Source organism: Lathyrus oleraceus, chromosome 7, assembly GCF_024323335.1.
Source record: "Lathyrus oleraceus cultivar Zhongwan6 chromosome 7, CAAS_Psat_ZW6_1.0, whole genome shotgun sequence".
NCBI lineage: Eukaryota > Viridiplantae > Streptophyta > Magnoliopsida > Fabales > Fabaceae > Lathyrus > Lathyrus oleraceus.
Genome location: NC_066585.1, coordinates 3868103 through 3884959, shown reverse-complemented (window position 1 = coordinate 3884959; position 16857 = coordinate 3868103). Strand labels below are relative to the sequence as shown.

General features: G+C 33.8%; 1 protein-coding gene across 1 annotated transcript; it reads right to left on the bottom strand.

Moving 5' to 3' along the window:
• Positions 1 to 5326: 5326 nt before the first annotated feature.
• On the bottom strand, positions 5327 to 6788 carry LOC127108137 (thaumatin-like protein). The gene is made up of 2 exons (XM_051045561.1): positions 6284 to 6788; positions 5327 to 6198 (listed from the first exon to the last, which is right to left on the bottom strand). Exons 1-2 carry the CDS (start codon positions 6351 to 6353, stop codon positions 5513 to 5515), a joined length of 756 nt encoding a protein of 251 aa, XP_050901518.1. The 5' UTR covers positions 6354 to 6788; the 3' UTR covers positions 5327 to 5512.
• Between the last annotated feature and the right edge of the window lie 10069 nt (positions 6789 to 16857).

Below are 16857 nucleotides of genomic sequence, written 5' to 3'. Positions count from 1 at the left end.
CATCCTAAGGGATGACCAACGAGAATGAGAATAGAAATAAGATTATTCTTCATATTTGTCTTCGCCAACGATTTCAAGGTTGGTATCATCAACCCCGTCATCCTGGGTTAGGTCATCAGCGAGAGAAGACTTAGTTTCTTCCATGTCTATGAGGTGGCCATCCACCAAAACTTTGAAAAAAATCCATTTCGAATAAATCAAGACATGGGTGGAGACACAAGACTTAAGCCTTTTCCCTATCAAAAGCATCATCGCATGCATCAAGAACGTCAATTTGAGCTTTCTGCAAGGCTTTCTCCAATTAGTCGTTTGATTCTCGAGTTGATTTTATCTCCTCTAACTGCTTGGTGACAGTGAACTACAATTCCCTATTCCCAGCCTCCGACTTTTCCCTATTTATCTTCTCTTCCAACAAATGTTTCTCCGGGTCAAAAATACTATCCGCATGTTCCTTTTATTGTTCTTTTAGCTGACTGATCTCGTGATTTAGTTTGATCTCATTCTGCTCATAATCGTCATCGGATTCAAACAAACCTCGGGTCAAGACAACATCTCTCATTAGATAAGAACTGATGTTTTAGGTCAGTTTTTGCTGACCTATTGTTTTTACCTTGTTTACGTCTTCTGTGGTATTCAGATGATCGTAGAGGAATTTCAATCCATCAATGTTGTTACCCCATAATTGAAACTCATTGGATTCTTTGGTTTGGTCACTTACACTAGACTCGTGCATCAAAGAGGAAATTTCCCAACCGGCTCTGCAAATCTCATCACTCATCAATGTTTTCATCTTCTTTGGGTAGTTGAGGCGGGGGTCCACTGGGGCAGGATGGTTGAGACTTAGAGCTCAAAAATGCTTGGCGCTGTTTTATTTGGTGTTACCTTTCTCTTCTTTAATGATCGTGTTTCTAAACCGGATAAGTCTGATTTAGACGCGGCTCCTCTTCTCGCCGCTCAGGCTTCCAACATTAGTCTTTTCTGCTCTTTCACGGACAAGTCAGACATTTTTTTGCAAAAAAGTCAGGAAAATAGTTAGGAAAATAAAACAAAATGCAATAAATAACGCAAAAGAAAAATAGATTAATATTACACAAGGAAGGAAGGACTTGTTCCTCGGGTAAAGGCAATAGGTCTCGGACCTTCATCATACGAAAGGAATCTAATATGGCTAAAGACTTGATGTCTAGAGAGTTTAGCTTATCAAAATCAAAACCAGATATCGAAAGTAGTTTTTAAGTCCAATACATAGGAAAGCAGTGGGACCCGTCTAATGCATATAATACTTGAGGACATCTCGGTCCATATTTAACCCATAGAAATCAGTTTTTAAAGCCTTTATAATTGGTAGTATAAACTTGAAGAAAACTCTTTCCAGGAAGACCACTAATTGTGACCCAACCACCTTTCCAAACCCCTTTAATTTCAAAAAAAGAGAAAAATAGGCATATGGTGGGCTCTATGTTTATGGCTTCGCAAACTATTTTGAAAGCCTCGATAAACCCGCAGCTGTTGGGACGGAGTTAGGAAGGGGTAGTGTTTATAATTCTTAATAGGCCATATTCAAAATCGGTAAAAGGTAAGTGGATTTTAAAATCCTCTAATACACCGGCATAGAAATGGAAATACTCATCTTTGACTCCTATAGGAAGGACTATACAAACACGTTCCCCTGGGATGCATGATTCCAATACAGCAGCATCCTCATTTATGGTAGAGGAAATGTTCTTCAAAGAGTTAAGTTTAGCGATCTCTACTTCATCAATGGAACTATAATCATATCTCATCACCTCTGGGTTAAAGGAGTCAGTAATCGCCATCAACACTTCTACTGATGAACCTAATAAAGAAGATGTGAAATCATTAACGCTTAAAGAGGCATCATTATTGTCATAAAACTCATTTACAATACAATCAAATTCAGTTTAGCCTAGGGCATCCTTGCATTCTCTCATGCGTAAGTCCCATAGATTTTTCTTTTCTTTGATACTCGGGATTTTTAACACATTTTCATCATTATCACATTCATGTACAAAGGTCATGTCTTAAGAGAACGAAAAATGGATAAAGAGATAAAAGTAAAAGTACCTGAGATTGAAGAACGGTTGGAAGTTGTGAAATCGTCTTGAAAGACTAATAATTTACTTCCGTGGAAGATTAGGAAGAAGAGGAATAGGTAACTTTAAGGAAACCCCCTTTTATGACTTCCAAATGAGAGGCGTTTGAGATTTTTCAAAGAAAATAAATTCTCCACAAAACTACCATTACAGAAGAAAGAGAAAATCTTGCAAAGATACGTCCCTGTGCCTGTCATAATTACCCACATCACTAGGCCAGGTCTATAAAATAGACAACGGTATGCTAGGTCCGGGTTACACCTTGACCTTAGGATGGACATAAAATGTTCTAGGCTTTCTTTTGTACGAGCATTTCTCTCTTTCAGATTTCATGCTCGAGGGACTTATGTACATCCTGGAAATCTATGATGACTGGTCGATATGTAAGATCGGGAGAAGTCGGTGATGAGGTAGGAATGGTTCGCATGGAAGTTAAGTATTAGTTAAAAACTAGAACATGAATTTGCTTAGGGGATCTGAGATATAACTCGGTCTAAGAAAGCAACAACTTGTCGGGTTAAGGGTCCTAAAGGGCCGAGGTGTTGAGGCTCATACCATGGGGTATTGATCGGAGGCTCACCCTCTGGAAACAATTTCGAAAGATGAAAGGTCATAAGGGACCAATATTGAAAGGGGCGAATACATCTCGAAGTTTCGTAAAATTGAGTTGGTGAAAAGATCGAGTATGATGAGGTAAGTAGGTCGGATGATATTACCCATATATACAAGTCGGGTCCGATTAGGAGCCCCTAAAACAAGTATGTCAGACCAGATATCAATGCTAGGATATCATGTGAAGAGTCACAAGAGACGGTTAGAGAATGTTCCATGATGACATGAGAGTTACATATATTGATGGGAAAAATGTTGCCTAGCAATTATAGGGGTGGCGGTCGTTTTATGAGGCTACATTTATGAGGGATATGAGGAGGAAAACATTAATGGATGAGGCACGAGTCAAGCCATATAAATAGGAGATTCCCTAGATGAAAATGACAGGCAAGAATCACTTGAGAAAATACATAACAAACACTTATAACCAATCATTTAGGGTTCTCCCCGACGAATAATTGGGAAGTCAACCATTTAGTGTTTTTTAGCAAGAACCACCACCTTGCATGAGTTTCTTCTTCATGCTAAAAAAGAAACTTCATTCCAAAACCCTTAAAAAAATTCTCTTATTCTCAATCAATTTTTCAACATCAAAACATCATTCTTGTATTTCATCACTTCAAAGGGAGCAAAATAACTGAAATTACAGGTAAAGATCATTTATTTTATCTCCGGACACGCCTTCTAATTATTAAAAAAACAAAACATGGGATAACCCAGAGTGCATCTCCGGATAAACCCTTATTTTTTAGAGAAAAATAAGGATCTGGATATGTATCTCTGAAGTCTTACACGCATATATGATCATGTTTGTAAGGTCCCTATTGCTCTACAACTACTATAAATAGGGTCTCTCATTCCATTTTCTTTACACAAACCAGAATAACTACATATCCTCATCTTGCATTTGTGTATTTCAATGGCGCAAAACTCCTCATTTTAATTTTGGATATGCGAGGAAATACTTCTCGTCGAACTAAAAACCAAATTGAATACTCTCATGCGATATCCAAAAAATCATAGAGTTATCAAACTCGAGTACCACTCACCCTCGATAGACAACGAATGGAAGATACAATTCACCATTTAAATTGAAGATGGATGATGATTTGAAGGTTATGTGGATATCTTTTACTGTTACTTAACAAAGGGTTCGATTGAAGTGGATGCGACGATTCAAAGATCAACCGAAGATATTATAAGAATATTGCAACGTCCTGAACCACCTACTTTTAGTGACATGTAATGTTAAATTTATGTAATGTTTATATATGTAATGTTTATTTTAACGTTATTTAAGTTTGTTTTTCATTCCGCCATTGTTTCTGCATGTTTCTGTTTTGAACTAACATAATATATTTTGAAGATGCATATCTAAAACTCAAAAACTAATGAAATAAGGGGGTTACAGACATGCATCTTCGGAACGCTCACAAACTAATGAACTTAGGGGGATTATAGTCATGCATCTTCGGAACGCTCACAAATTACTGAACTTAAAGGAGTTATAGAGATGCATCTCTAAATCAATCTTTTATGCATAAAAAAAATGTATCTTCGGATCAAATTTTAACAAAATTATATAATTTTTTACCATTTTCATTTTAGTTGTGTGTAAAAAAATGTGTTTGAAGAACATTTTAATTTTTTCATAGTTATGAACAAAAACTTAAGAATGAAAAGAATCATTCCCCTCTTTTTTATACATGTCAATTTGAGAGAGAAAATTATACTAAATTATTACATCAATTATATATCAAGATCAATTTTTTTTATTCTTTTAATTTATACTTTTTACACAATTAATTAAAAAAAATGGTAGAACAACTTTAAAATAAATTATATTTTTTATTATCACGGAAAGTAACAAAAGTATATAAAAAAATAGAGAAACATTTGCACAAATTCACAAAAATCATAGTATTAAAACAAAAGAGAGATTTAAGATCTGTCATGAATTCTTTACATTTATAATATTCTCTCTGTCATAAAGGTGTTTCTTTTTTAAATTGTTTCATTATAAATATAAATATGGGTATAATTTTAATATAAAAGTAATGATTTTTTAATATATCCTTTTATCTTTTATTATTTATTTTTATTTAACTTTTTTTTCTATACAATAAATAAAAAATAATATTGTAAATATCATGTATAATTTATATTTTTCCGTACAAAATTGATTAGTTCTTTAATTTGGATAAAATGTTCAAAATATTCTATAGTTTAGGAGAGAGTGCCACTAAATCATCTTCAAACAATCTTTATTCTTCTTCGTTTTATAAAAGTGTCGAAAATAAGCATTAGAATTAAATATTTTATTATTTTTTAAAATATTTTTATTATTTATAATTAAAAAAATGGCTGAATAAAATAAAAGTTAATAAATAGAAATACAGTAATAAAAAATTAATAATAAATATTATAATAATATTACAAAAGAATAATTATTTTAAGACTATATATATATATATATATATTATAAACAGATGGAGTAGTAATTTAAGTTCAAATAACCAGTATCAGTAAATGTGTGAATTCAAAACCATCCCGAATCTAATCCCACCGCCATTAGTAGAAAGGATAAATTAAGAACCAAATTAAGCTTTAACCAACCATAAATAATAATAAGAGTTACTAAATATAGTACTACATTAAAAAAAGACCTAGTAGATATACTACTACTACCAAACATAAACTATCCATCATCACATAAAATAAACACAAAGACATTAACGGTAACACATTAATACTCAATATGACATTAAGCTACTACTAGTAATAAATCAACGGTGGTGATGAGGGCAGAAAGTGATCAAATAGTTAGCATTGGTGCAAGTGGCAATACTGGTAGGGTCATCATAGGCATAAGAGTAGGCTTTTGGGCAAGCAGTTTTGAAGATTCTAGAATAAGCAGTGGGCTTACAGGCCTGTGGGCTTCCAAAGCTACCAGTACAGCAATACCTAGGCGAGTTAAAAGCAGAACAAGCACTCTTACAAGCCACCACGCGCTTATCGCGTGACCTCACTTGCAAGCCCACCGGACACATCAAGTTCAGATCACTCACACAACCGGCGTTGCTACACTTACCGGATCCCTTTATAGGAGTAATGGAAATCGGTAAGTTGTAACCGTCGACGAGACTCACGTCGTAGAAATCTAGATCTTTCCCGAGTGTGAACTCGGCGAGGGTCGCTGGTGGTGTTCCTCCGATGCCGTTGCAGAAGAGAGATCCGCCGCAGTCTCCGGTGGCGCAATGGCCGTGTCCTGATGCGTCGAAGGTGCAGCCGTGACGGCCCCAGAAACGGCCTGACCAGAGAGGTGGGACTTGGAGAGAGTAGGCTTTGTTAGGCTGGAGGTTGAAGCCGCCGCGGGCTAGTATGGGCTTTCCTGCGCCGGGCTGGATGGCTGGCCATACTGGATGCGGACATTTGTTGGAAAATATTACTGTTGCCGCTGATACCTTCAGTACTGTTAAATTTAAACAACAAAAGAGTAGGTCATAATGTTACAATGTATAATAAATGTGAAAGTAAGTGAAATGAGTTTTGAATACCTGAAATGTGAGAGATGAGGAAAGTAGTGAAGAGAGTGATGAGGATGGGTCTCAACAACATTGAGGCCATTGATGAAATGCTATGCCTCTGGTTGGGACTTGGGAGTTGAGCTGTTTTTTTTTCTCTGTGCCTCTTTTGCGGTAATGTAGAGTGTGTTTGGGTATAGCGACAAAAGGTAAAAGTTAAAGCGAGGATAAAATGGGGTTTTTTGAGCTTAATTGGTGCGAGAAATTGTACTATGAGAAAGAAATAAAGTGGTTTCAAATGCAGCCAACGGGCATTTGTTTGTTACAGAGTTCACATACATTAGGGCAAAAATGAGAGATAGGTTGGTGAGTGCTCAAGTCCCAAGGGTAGTAAGAAGAGTGTCAGAGAGCGCGTGAGGGAGTGGGGAAAAGAAAGGGTTGTCGCATTACAGAACAAGAAAAGAAACATAAATCAAATAGATACAGTACACTACTGTACCATACAAATTTCAAATCAGAATCTCTCTTGCCGGATGGCACCACTCAGCTAAATTGAGATGAAATCTACAATATATATAAAGAGTGTTCTTATAGGGAGAATATTAAAAAGTGTATAAATAGTTTTATTTCTATCATTTATTAAATAATTAAAACCATTTTTTTAAATGAATAAATAAATTTATTTATTTTTTTGTTTTTCTTCTGTTTCTTATTTTTTTTCTCTATTACTTTTATTTATTATTTTCCTTTACACTTCTTTTATTTCTTTTTCTTTTTCTTTTTTTTTCAATTCTTCTTTTCACCTCTCTTTTAAAATTTCATTTCAATAAGTTGATCAAAAGAAATTCTCATTTTGAGTATAAATTATTTCTTTTCTAATTAAATTTTTTATTTTTCATTAATTATTTTGCATCTCTTATTTATTGTCAAATTATTTCTTTTCACAATTTATAGTTTTTTATATTCATTAAAATCTACAGTAGTTAATAAATATATAATGAATTGATGCAGTTCGATTTATAATCGATGAATAATGGATTAATCGGAGGGTTAAGGCTGGATTTAGGCTCATGCAACCTTGTCAATTGCACGTGAAGGCCATACAATTTTGTAAAAAGGGTTAAGAATTAAATAGTTAAAATAATATACTTGTAAATTGTTTTAACTATGTCCTTATACAGAGAAATAAATTGTTTTAAGACGGTATTGTGAAGAAGTCATTCTAATTTAGTGATTATGCAAATAAATTATTGACTGTGTTTAATGTGGATTTTGATAAACAAGAATAAGTTTAATTTCACTTAAGAGATTAAACTCAAAAAGATCTCATGACATATTGTGCAAAAATCATGAGTTTGAAATATGTTGACATTTAAAGTCGAAAGTAAAAGATTTGAAAATAAACTTCAAACAAGCAATAAATGACTTGAAAGTAAAAACATTAGTTCTTAAAACGGAACGCATATACATACATTTCCATAACATTTTTTTCTAGCTAACACTTAGATATTTTGAGTTTTCAGAATTTGTGTACAATTGCATAATTCTAAAACTACAAATGAACACTAATTATATATTAGTCCTAACATAGCCGTATGCAACGGTCGACATAGCAAAGTACGCCAGGTCTTCGATTACATGCAATCTTCGCTCTTGACAAGCTTTCACGTGTCCTTGAATAAGTGTATGATCTTATCCATTTGCCTCGTTCGACCGTGTGGAGTAACATCTTGTATAAATACTTAGAATTTCACTAAGTCCAAAAACTAATAAATCTCTGGTCTCTAGTTGCTTGGAAATTCGACCAAGGTTAGCAACATCATCTGACAAAAATCATTTGTCCAAAAATGCATGCTTGATCTCATGGTCAAATGACCATTTCGACTTAAGAAGAACCTGAATCATCAAAGTCTTCAAAACTTCCAAATTCTTACAATCAAGGTTGGTGTCGAAAATTCGAGGTAACAAATTGTCCCCCAAAATGCCATGTTTCGACTTTCTTTTTACTCAAAAGAAGAAAAATGGCATTTTTTACATTATTTTTGACATTATTCAAACCTTTCCGCTGACATTAGTGTCATCATTACAACTTTAATGCAATTTTTTATTTCCAATTCATTTCTTCAAAATTTCATCATTGCTCCTATTTTCTATGAGATAATGGGTTTGTCAATTTCAATAACTCCCATCAACTCTCCCACTTCCTAAGAATAAAACATCTTAGTTATACATGTGTTTGTCATGTGTCTCATATCTAGAGAAACTATTTCTATAAATACCTATTTCGTGCTCTTTTTTAATCTTCTTTACTCCCATTGATTTCTTCAAAATTTCATCATTGCTCCTATTTTCTATGAGATAATGGGTTTGTCAATTTCAATAACTCCCATCAACTCTCCCACTTCCTAAGAATAAAACATCTTAGTTATACATGTGTTTGTCATGTGTCTCATATCTAGAGAGAAACTATTTCTATAAATACTTATTTCGTGCTCTTTTTTAATCTTTTTCACTCCCATTGATTTCTTCAAAATTTCATCATTGCTCATATTTTCTATGAGATAATGGGTTTGCCAATTTCAATAACTCCCATCAACTCTCCCACTTCCTAAGAATAAAACATCTTAGTTATACATGTGTTTGTCATGTGTCTCATATCTAGAGAGAAACTATTTCTATAAATACCTATTTCGTGCTCTTTTTTAATCTTCTTCACTCCTATTGATTTCTTCAAAATTTCATCATTGCTCATATTTTCTATGAGATAATGGGTTTGCCAATTTCAATAACTCCCATCAACTCTCTCACTTCCTAAGAATAAAACATCTTAGTTATACATGTGTTTGTCATGTGTCTCATATCTAGAGAGAAACTGTTTCTATAAATACCTATTTTGTGCTCTTTTATGCATAAAAACTCTTCTCTCTCGCACCAATCTTTTCAAAACTCAAACATGGTAGCTTCCGCTTCAACTCTCAAAATGGACACTAGAAAAAGTCCTTTGGCATTCATGATTCTGACATCAGAAGATGACAATGGGAGAGATTTTGTACCTGAACCACCATTGGCCAAAGAGAAAATTGCCATCTGAGCTAAGCAGGTACTCATTTCTTTCTCCCTCTCTGATAAATTCTTGGCATTCTTAGGTCTGTCGGCTAAGTCACACTCTAGGAAGGTGACAAACTTTTTCCCATACTATCCTATCAATATGCCTTCTGCGTTCGAAGAATGCTCCCTCGACCTAACCTTCATGGAAACACCTATGTGTGTGATCAGTGCATTTTGATGCACGTTCTTCCATGTTTGTACTTAAGCATTTCTTCGGTTTGCTTTGATTATTTTTATGTTTTAATGTGTTTTCATAATTTATTTTATTTTTGCACTTATTTAATTTTCGTATTTAATTTTCAGCATTAGCAGCTTTCGCGAGAAAAATCATATCTTGAGCTAAAAGTATCGGATTGAGACGTGCTACCAGTCGGTGGAAATCTAAGAAAAAGATCTACAACTTTCACGAAGAAGTCAAAAGTTGATTCAGCCTGTAACAGGGCCAGAAAATTCGTTGAAGTTGCAGCACTAGTTTTATTTAAGTTTTGGGTCATTAGTTTTGGGCTTGGGTTATGTTTTCGATCCAGTTGGGTTGTAAACCAAATTCCTTGTTTTCCATATACCTAGCAGCCGCATAACATTAGGATGACGATTCACGAAATACTTGAAAGCTTTGGAAGAATTCTCATGAAGAACTAATCGATCCAAACAATTTGCTGTATTCGGGTTCCGATACCTTGAGATTTTAGTAATTCTTATTCAGGTTTTTTATTCCTTTCAATATTAATATATGTATTTTGTTTGCTTAATCCGATTTACATATGTTATATTGATTTAATCTGATTGATTGTGTGATCCTAACTATAATCACGATTTCGTTTGCTTAATTCGTTATCGAGTCCGTTTAATTCATGTTTGCTTAATTCATGAAACTTAATCTTGTTTGCTTAATTCGGATAATAGGAACATACAACTTATACTATCAATTGCGCTTGTCAGTTGATATTATAATCGAATAGGAATAGTTAATCTGCGGTTGGAATTACGATAGTCGATGATAGGCAAAGACTGAATCAATAAATTGTTGCTACAACTTATTTCAATAATCACTTATTTTAATCTATTTTTTTAATTGAATCCTAAACCAACCAAAACCCCATTAATCGTTACTATCATTGGTTAATTCATTCAAGAATCCTTGTGAGAACGATAATCCGAGTCAATTTGTCGCTAACTACGTTTTGTCAAAAATACTCGTTTTTGATCTGCGCGCGACAGCGGATCAAATTGGCGTCGTTGCCAGGGATTCTTGTCAAATTAGCCAATAGTTTAGTTTTAAGTATTGTGTGTTTTGTTGTTCTGCAATTTCCTGTTATTTTTCCGAATTTTTCTACAGTTTCGCGTTCGGAGTTGCGTCTAGAGTAAAAAAAACCGGTTTTTAGAAAATTTGTGTTTGATTGTATAAGTTTTTTGCCTACTGGAAGCAGAAAAATTGTGCGATCAATACTCCGTTACTCTAGAAGAGTAAGGGACTCTGACGTCAAATTTGCCAAATTCCTTGTTTTTCTATTTTTAATTAATTTTTTACTGTTTTCATAGTGTCGAAAAATCCAAAAAAAATCTCAAAATTTTTATTTCGCGTCATTAGATTAAGTTTGGTGTTTTTGTATTTTTCTGAATTTATTTTAATCGTTTTTCTTCTTTCTATTTATTTTTGTCTATTTCGGACATAGTTGGTATTTCTGTGTTTTTTTTTATTACATGGATGATCAAAGAACATTAAGGCAGTTTGCTGCTCCTGATGTTAATTATAATGACTTTTGTATTGAATATTCTGATGTTTCGGTTCCTTTTGAATTGAAATCTGGTTTAATACACTTGTTTCCAAGGTTTAGTGGTCTTGCAGGTGAGGATCCGCATGAGCATCTGAAGGAATTTGAGGTTGTGTGCTCTGCACCTTCTGGACCTTCACTAGAAGATATTGTCAAACAAATGGCTGCAAATAATCTCCAGTTTCAACAACAAGTAGATTCTACTTTAAAGACTTTGCAAACACAGATTGGGCAGCTTGCCACTTTGGTGAATGCCATGCAGCGAGCTCAAGGATCAAACCAACAACCCTTGGAAGAACATTCTGTTTTTCAAATAGATTTGATTTCTGAAATTGTTGATGATACTTGTAGTGATTTGTTTGCATCTGATTTTCCATCATTGTCTGGTTTTGATGATGTTTATTCTTGTGATATTTGTACTGAAACTAAAATTTGCTCTGTTTGTGCTGAAATTGAGGTTGCCTTGCAAGTTGATATTCTTACTGCAGATGAGGTTCCAAACCCCTTTGATTTCAAAAAAAGAGAAAAATAGGCCTATGGTGGGCTCTATGTTTATGGCTTCGCAAACTATTTTAAAAGCCTCGATAAACCCTTCTATAAATACCTATTTCGTGCTCTTTTATGCATAAAAACTCTTCTCCCTCGCACCAAGCTTTTCAAAACTCAAACATGGTAGCTTCCGCTTCAACTCTCAAAATGGACACTAGAAAAAGTCCTTTGGCATTCATGATTCTGACATCAGAAGATGACAATGGGAGAGATTTTGTACCTGAACCACCATTGGCCAAAGAGAAAATTGCCATATGAGCTAAGCAGGTACTCATTTCTTTCTCCCTCTCTGATAAATTCTTGGCATTCTTAGGTCTGACGGCTAAGTCACACTCTAGGAAGGTGACAAACTTTTTCCCATACTATCCTATCAATATGCCTTCTGCGTTCGAAGAATGCTCCCTCGACCTAACCTTCATGGAAACACCTATGTGTGTTTTCCGATCAACGCCATTATATCAAAGTAAGGAGTATATAGCTTGACCCGACAAGGTCCAAAATAGTAGGAAAGAAGAATGGGAATACCTAGGTATTTTCGACGTAATCCAATTATCTAGAATTGGCCCTAAGTATAACCCTGCCATATTGCTTGTGTCGATCTTCTATTGGGATGGTTTTACCAACACATTTCAATTTTCTTGTGGAATGCTTACGTCGACATTGTTTGACGTAACAACCATCACGGGACTTCTACCTACAGGTGAAACCTTCACCCTCACAATATAAATTATAAATGAGTTCATATTCAAACGTCCCAACTTTAAAAACGCATCATCGACCATCATAAGAAAAAGACTACAGAAGTCTCCAACCAAGAACATGTAGCTTTTCTGACTCTTTGGCTTTCTTACTTTTTCTTTTATTCCAATTATTTACAATTAGTCAAAAAATATGTCCCCTTGACAATCCAACTCCATGAAGGTCGAAAGATCTCTTTTGGAAAATTACTCTTAGCCACTTTATATCAATCGATAGGTAGCGCTTCCTATAAACTGAAACACCTCCCTAAAAGAAACAAAAAATACCTTATTTTGGCCCATTGTGGCTTTTACAGCTTTTTTTTAATGCCACATTCAAACCAAAGCTACGGATAACCATGTCGAAAGCTTTGATGAAAGAGAATGATTGTAGGAGCATCGAAGGAACTAGACTTGCCTTAACTACCCCATTGAAGTCTCATTCAATGTTGGTGATGTCAAAAAAGAATAAGAACCCCAAAATAAAAAGGTAAATCTTTTCTCCATCTCGAGTAAGCTAATTTCGAGATGATTTTTTACGCCATCTTCGTTTCGAAGTCGAAAACGGGATTCAGGTTCCCCCTCAACCATGAAATCCAAGAAAAAGAAGACATCAACAAAGACTGCACCGACAGAGGTACGCATATGATTTCCTTCTTATGGTTTCGATGATTCGGTAGAAACTAATCAACCAACTTTTCAGGTTGCGCTAGAACCGGCATAGAACTTGGCTAAGGATAAAAGTTCGGAGGATAGCGAGAAGAATCAAATCTTTTTGAACTTGGCTGAGAACGAAAGTTTGGAGGACGAAAGTGAGTTTTGGAGCGCATTTGAAGCCATTGTAGGCCAAATCTTCAAGTAATTCTTATGCAATCTTATTCTTATCAATTGGTATTGTAATTTTATCAGTATGAGTAGTTAAACACTTTTAGGTTAGATTTTTTCTGATAAACCTATTTCGAAATTGTTGGAGCATATGTTCAATTTGATGTTACTTGAATTATCTTAGTTATATTTTTATTTAATTGCTTCTTTTACTTAAAGCGCATTATTTGAGATACTCTATTAATGTGGTTATGGATGTATGTGGAATACTTACCCTTAGCCTATGCGTCTAATCTAGGGAAATTATGGTACTTACGCCAGTTGAATAAGGATAAAGGACCTTGAGTAGTGGCTTAGAGTTAACATATTGTATCATCGCCTGATTTCACTTACGTCGGTTGAATATGGATAAGAGATCTCTAGTAGAAATCAATGAGTTATACACAAGGAGATTGGGTATAGTGGTCTTGTTAACTCGTCGTGGAAATATAACAATGTTTGATTTATGTAATGTATTAGACATCAACAGGGGAGAAATAGGGGATTCTAGGAAAAACCTGACCACTTTCTCTAAATTGTAAGAACATTTCTTTCATTTTCAACTGCAAACTTGAACCCCTCCCCCCAATTGTTACTTTTTATACTTGCACAACTATTGCTTTGTTAAATAGCAGTCCTTGTGGATTTAATACTCTTTTTATTACTGCGACACTATCAGTACACTTGCCAAGAAGTCAACATACAACATACCTTCTTTGTTGGCGTTTTATTCATAACCTATTTGCCCTTTTCCTTTGCCCTTTTGCTGACTTTAGTCCATTTCCCTTCAGCATATTTTGTCATCTTTGTTCCATCAATATTATTATTTGTGTCTACTTGATCTTTATCTCTGCTAGCTATCTCAGCCCGTTTTGCATTGCTACTACCTTCTTTATCACCAGCCTCATCATGCTTTGGCCTTCATTGCTTAATTGGCGGTCTTCGTTCTCTGTTGCAATTGCGGCCTATCTTTTGACACCTTTCACAATATTGGGAATTCCATTTATATTCCACGTTATGTTGAATCTTCATTCCTTCATTTTCTTTGATTGTGATCACCTTACATGTTTTTTGTGTCACATCTATTTCCACAAAGATGCGAGTATAAGTCACTCTCAATTTTCCCGCAGTACATTCATTTGTGAACATAGGTTTCCCAATTGCACTTCCTATCTTGCCCGAACTTTTTGCCCCTTCACAAATGTAGAGGAAGTTGTGGTAGCTTGAACCTGGTTGGTAGAGCTTGCATCATATCTCGTTCCACAGAGATATCAAGTTTCCATTCTAATAGCATAATTTACACACTGTGGATCATGTATGGCCCCTTCATCATCACTTCATCTTTGTCTTTCTCCGATCTAAACTTCAATATAAAATAGCCTTCATCATTATAATTCAATTTTGACAAACTACATAAAATTCCAAAATTTGATCATGTAGTTCTTCAGAACATTCATACTCGGATGTATCCCAATTACATACATTATCAACGTGAATTCCCATAATCAGACCTCAGATTCGACGTCTTCATCTTCAATTTCAACTTTGATTTCACCATCAACAATTTTAGGTGCTACGAATTGAATTGTCATACCATATGTTGTAGATCTCTTGCCTCGCATGATATCTACCCATAATTTTGCTTTGTCTTCGTTATTCTTTGCCTCCACTTCTAGTTCCTTCTTGTTGATTGAATTGGGGTTTCATCAAACCCTAACAGTCCATTTTGCACCTTGTTTCGCATAGTGGGTTTCCGTCTTCCGCTGTTCCAATATCCACCTCTATTATGATTTTTGAGCTGCCATGGCTTGTCTCTGGCGACTAAGACACCTTCTTTTTCAGTCGTCCCTTTCCCCTTGACATGTGCTCGATATAGTCAAGAATAATACCACCCGATATTCGTTACTTACTTTCCACCATTTTTTTACTTTATATATATATATATATATATATATATATATATATATATATATATATATATATATATGTTACTTTTTAGTTTATAGTCTTTTAATTTTTGTGTGTGTTTTGGGCATAGCCATCACGAGCGGTCCACTAAAGGTCTGAGACCGTCACGAGCCGATTCGAAGCAGGTCGGGTAGCCCATTTTACAAACTTTGGATTGATTGTGTTTGTCGTGCCAAAATGTAATTTTTAATAAATTAATTTTATAAAATTAATTCTATTTTTAAATTATATTAAATATAAAACAATTATATTTTTTATATAATTATGTAAAATTGAGTTTAAAAGTAAACTTTAATATAAATTACCTTTAAATTAAAAAAATTATATATATGTTTTTATTTTTATAAGTTAATGACCATAATTTACTCTCATATATAATTTTTATGAAAATTATTTTTAACCTAAACGCACCCCTATATACGCATAAGTTCTACAAAATTAGTATTGATGATATATTATTATTGTAATTTAAATAAATAATTTTGAATACATAATTATAAGTTTAAATACAAATATTAAAGAAAGATAAGAAAAAAGGCAAGAAAATTACTTTAAAATTTAAGAAAATTAAATTATAGTCCTATACAAATGATTCAACAACGTTCGGATAAATTTATGTCAAAGTTAAAAAGAAAAAGAGATTGAATCATCACTATTTTTAAAGTGTAATATCTATTAATATTTAAAATTGAAATGTTATAACGTTGGAAAGTTAAAAATGTAAGAATAATAAAAGCAACAAAATATATAATTCTTTTTACCTATCTTCTTTTACAATTCAACTTTTTAAATAAAAAATTTAACATTTTTTGTGATGCTTCAAACTTTGTACCTATAAAATAAACATAAATTTTTTACAACAATAAAAAATAAAAAATAAAAGTTATAGAAGATATAAGGTGAACAATAAAGTTTATATGTGTGGTTGATTGAAACGCACTAATACTTTTTTTTTTGAATAAAGGCCATTAAGATTAAATAAAAAGGTATAACAAACGAAAGACTACAAAATGAGAAACAAAAACAATCCCATAAATAATTGAAAAACCTAAAGAAATCTATACACACTTTATTATTTACAAAATCCTCTCTAATTTTAATAGGGATAAAGTCAAAAGTAATCATGAAATTTGTGCTAAGACTTATATTAGCAAAAAAAAAGTCAGCGCTAGAACTCTATTCTCTAAATATATGTGTGAGGATGAGATTGGAAATGATAGAGGGTTACTACTCTCCAACCATCTATTCTTAAGACTTCTAGGAATCTGATTATGGTTGGAGCAAGCTTTGACAACCTTTAGTAATCCATTTCAATCCAAAATTTTCACCAACCACGAGACTTAGCGATGTCAATTGCTTTCAAGACAGCCAAAAACTTTGTAGTAATCGAAGAATCTGTTTGTAACTTCTTAGCAAAAACAAGCAAAAAAATCGTCATTGTTGTTCCTAAAAATACCACCACAACCACTAACATTAGTCTTATGACAAAAAGTATTGTCACAACTACCCTTAACCCACCTCGTATTAGGAGGCGACTAAAGGACTTCAGTGATGTTGGGAGCACAAGGAGGACAAATTTGAACTCCAAAAACTTTGATCAAGGCAAAAT